The sequence below is a fragment of the Etheostoma cragini genome, chromosome 16 (assembly GCF_013103735.1).
Source record: "Etheostoma cragini isolate CJK2018 chromosome 16, CSU_Ecrag_1.0, whole genome shotgun sequence".
In the NCBI taxonomy this organism is placed as follows: Eukaryota; Metazoa; Chordata; class Actinopteri; order Perciformes; family Percidae; genus Etheostoma; species Etheostoma cragini.
The window spans coordinates 23,846,388-23,850,128 of NC_048422.1; the positions used below are offsets into that span (position 1 = coordinate 23,846,388).

At 43.5% G+C, this 3,741-nt stretch overlaps 1 protein-coding gene across 1 annotated transcript in view; it reads right to left on the bottom strand.

The window, feature by feature from the left end:
• LOC117959735 (seizure 6-like protein) overlaps positions 1-3,741 on the bottom strand; it is a 42,090-nt gene that overhangs the window by 2,039 nt on the left and 36,310 nt on the right. The window contains exons 11-12 of the mRNA XM_034897014.1: positions 3,017-3,208; positions 620-961 (exon numbers count right to left, since the gene is read on the bottom strand). Coding sequence (XP_034752905.1) covers positions 620-961; positions 3,017-3,208 — 534 coding nt within the window. The remainder of the gene's footprint in view (positions 1-619; positions 962-3,016; positions 3,209-3,741) is intronic.

The window sequence follows — 3,741 nt, forward strand, 5'->3', positions numbered from 1 at the left end:
CGATGCAGCGTAGTACTGCGATATTTTCAGTGGCATTACTGTATCTATTCACAGACGCCAAATATAGAAATGTTATTATATACTGTATGTGTTTGTCAGTTTGTGTGCTTGACAATGCCGTTAAAGTAATATGAACAAACTGAGAAATGTATATTTTTATATAAAAACAGACAATTAGGGAAAGATTTGAAGTTGGGAAAAAAGGTTATAAATTGCAATATTATGCAGAATAATGCAACATGTTTAAAATCGCAATGATATCGTATCGTGAGGTGTCAGCTGATTCTTCCCCACTACTAAATCCCCCCCCCCCCCCCCCCCCCCCCCCCCCCCCCCCCCCCCCCCCCCCCGCCGCTGGAGTGTAAACACCCCCAAACCCATGAGGCATTTCTTGATTCAGGAAAATCTCCTAATCTTGTGTCAACCACAGACCTTTTTCAGGCATCTAGCAAAAAAAACCCATTCAATTAAAACCCATTGACTGGTTTCTTTATTAGATTTGGAAAGGCTAATTAACACCAAGGGGACCTGCAAATTCTTTAAATGTTGCCTAGTGACTAAGTTGCAAAACTGTGATTGGACAAGCTGGGGCAAAGGGGTTTAGCGAACGGTCATTAGCATGCGTAGAGGCATGATTCATCTGTATCAACAAGCATGGGGCAAAAAAAAGACTTTGATGAATATCGTGTGCATGCATAAATCCATTCGCACGCACTCTTTAAAGTATTAAAAAAAAAAAAAAAAAAAAAAACTGCAAAATTCTCACCCCTGCAGAGTGGAAGTGGGCCGCTCCAAAACGACGGGTTCCCGAGGATGCATTTAACTGCAACCTCGCCAATGAGCTCGTAACCTTGGTAACAGACAAAGGTGAGTGACTCGTCGGGCAGGTAGAGCCTCTTGGACAGGATCTGGTAGCCGTTGTCAGGGAGACCCGGGTTCTCACAGGAAACAGAGTCCTCGGCTATAGACACAGAAAGGAGAAGGATAAAAATAAAATAAAATGAAGCCAAGCCAGGATGGATTCTCAACACGAATCAGAGGTTACGCGTCAGAGCTCGAGTGACAGATCCGACCGGCTCGGGCTGAGGTGTCATGACTCATGGCTAATCTCCGCCCCCTCCTCCAGGTGGCAGAGGGCCGATTGGTACGGTGCATTAGCACTGCATTTACATATCAAACACTTCTCCACAAACATTATTAATATCCCCCGAAAACACGCGCACACACGTCAGTCCTGGGATGAAAATGCAGGAGATGGAGCAGCGTGTGCAGACGCTGTGATCTGTGTCAGCAGAGGGAAGAGAGAGCAAAGGCAAGAAATCACAGAAACCCACTCATGTTGGAGCGCACAGCCACGGGGACCGAGCCTCTCATCTCCAGTTAACTGCCATGTGCACCTGTCTCTCCCCGGGAAAGGTTTCCTGAAACCACCGGACCGAGCTACCTCCACAGCTCTGTGAAGTGAGGCTGAATCCCATTTCTCTGTCTTACTCCTACCCCTTGCCCCTTACCCCTTACCCCTTGGGCCCTTGAAACCAAGGGGGTAAGGGGTAGGGGTGAAAACATACCCCTATGAAATGGGACACCACTTGGTTATATATGCACAGGACTGTACAGACCACAAAACAAGAGTGTCGTTATTTTTAAATCAACTTTTAAAGCCGAAAATACTTACATTTATGCGTCTCTCTCTGCCTGTTGCACCATGTATATCCTACCCTCTCGGTTTGAAGTAGGCTCGCGTTCTCCCTAGATTTTTTTCCTTTCACTGTCTATGTTTTCTAGGGCCATGCAGCCCTTAGTCCTCGATCACCAAAACGTATCGGGACACCACTAGGTCCCGCGTGAAAGCGGAAAAACGAGGGGAAGGGGCAAGGGGTAGGGGTAAGACAGAGAAATGGGATTCAGCCTAAGGTCTGGCTACTGTAGTATCTAATGACTTGAATGAGGTTTCTGTTCAAATTAACCCTTGTGTTGTCTTCCCGGCTAAAGAAATCTACCCTTTTTTCAACATTTTTCCCCCATAGGCTTTTTTTAAGGTTATGTTTTTTTCCAATATTTTTGATGCTTTCTTCAAATTACTACCAACTGATGCGAGTTTTACACTTATTCTTGGAATTCAGTGTCAATAAACCTAATTCTGTTACTTTGCTTTAACCCTCATGTTTTCCTCAAGTCAAATTTGACCAATTTTCAGTTTTTAATCACAAAAAAATTGGCCTTTGAAACAAGCGCTGCAAATGTCAACATTAGAAATACCAAATAACTTTGAAAAAAACGTCAAAAAAGAATCCACAACAAAAAATGTCCAAAAAAAAGCGCTAATATTGTTCAAACCTTTTTGTTTTCATGGTTGACGGGAAGACGACAGAAGTGTTAAAAAAGCAGAAATATGCTTTGAAACTGAATAAAACACTTAGTGGCAAACATTGTCCAGCAAGTTACTGTAAATTATTTTTACAGTAAAGGTACCGTACCTCCATTTACAGTATTTTATGTATTCATTGTAAAATACACAACAATTAAACGCAACATAAGATAAAAAAGTAAAAATACAGTAGTCTACTATTTACAGTACTATAGTGGCTATATTGTGATATTTTTTTTTACAGTTATGCTTTGACTAGTCTGATTCCGACTGTAATACTTAGATTACTGTGATTTTGTCATGTTGACAAGGTTGTAGTGTCACTTTACAGCATTCTCCTGTAAAATCATATGCATATACATTTGCACGACATGCAAATGAAGTTACCTGTCGACACAATCCAGTAACGGGAGCTATTTAAATTAACTGATACACGGTAACACCTCATTATCTTGTACCAATGGGGCTGCACGAAATGGGGAAAATATGTAATCGCGATTATTTTGACTGATGTTGCAATTGCGATATTATTCACAATATTGTAGGGAATCATCATTTTTGTATCATTATTCTCATAGAACAACAAGTTTACCAGCTTTTCCCACGTTTTGCCCTATCTTTGCACTAGAAACGACTACTGATACTCACAGACACAGTGGGGGAGTCGGGACGTCCAGACAGGGGTCCCCGGCTCGCGGCCGTAGCAGGTGACGGTGGCGCCGCCCTGCAGGATGAAGCCGGGCTTGCAGCTGTACTGAATGGTCGTCCCCACCAAGAGTTTGGGGTCGGAAAGAGACCTGGTGGAGTGCTCCACGTGGCCAGGATCCGAGCAGTACATGACTGAGAAAAGGGAGGAATATATTTTTAAAAAAACACACATATCGGGAACTATTTTAACGGTCTAAGCGCACGGCGTGATGCGCCTGGAGCAGGTGTGTTTACGGCGTGTAGGAATCCACTTTTGCTAGTTCGACAGTCGAAAAAGAGGTCCGTGCACCGGGAGCATGGTTCAAAATGGTTGTACTCAGTGTCTTTATTAATCATGTGTGTATTGGGCGTAACATGCAATCAACCAATCAGAGGGTCCCTTAAAAAGTGACCTTGGCACATTGCTATTAAGGATTCGTAGCAACAAGCGTAGTGTGTGTCCCTGTGTGTGTACCAAGCATAGTGTATGTCCCTGTGTGTATGTACCAATCATAGTGTATGTCCCTGTGTGTATGTACCAAGCATAGTGTGTGTCCCTGTGTGTGTAACAAGCACAGTGTGTGTCCCTGTGTGTGTACCAAGCACAGTGTGTGTCCCTGTGTGTGTACCAAGCACAGTGTGTGTCCCTGTGTGTATGTACCAATCATAGTGTATGTCCCTGTGTG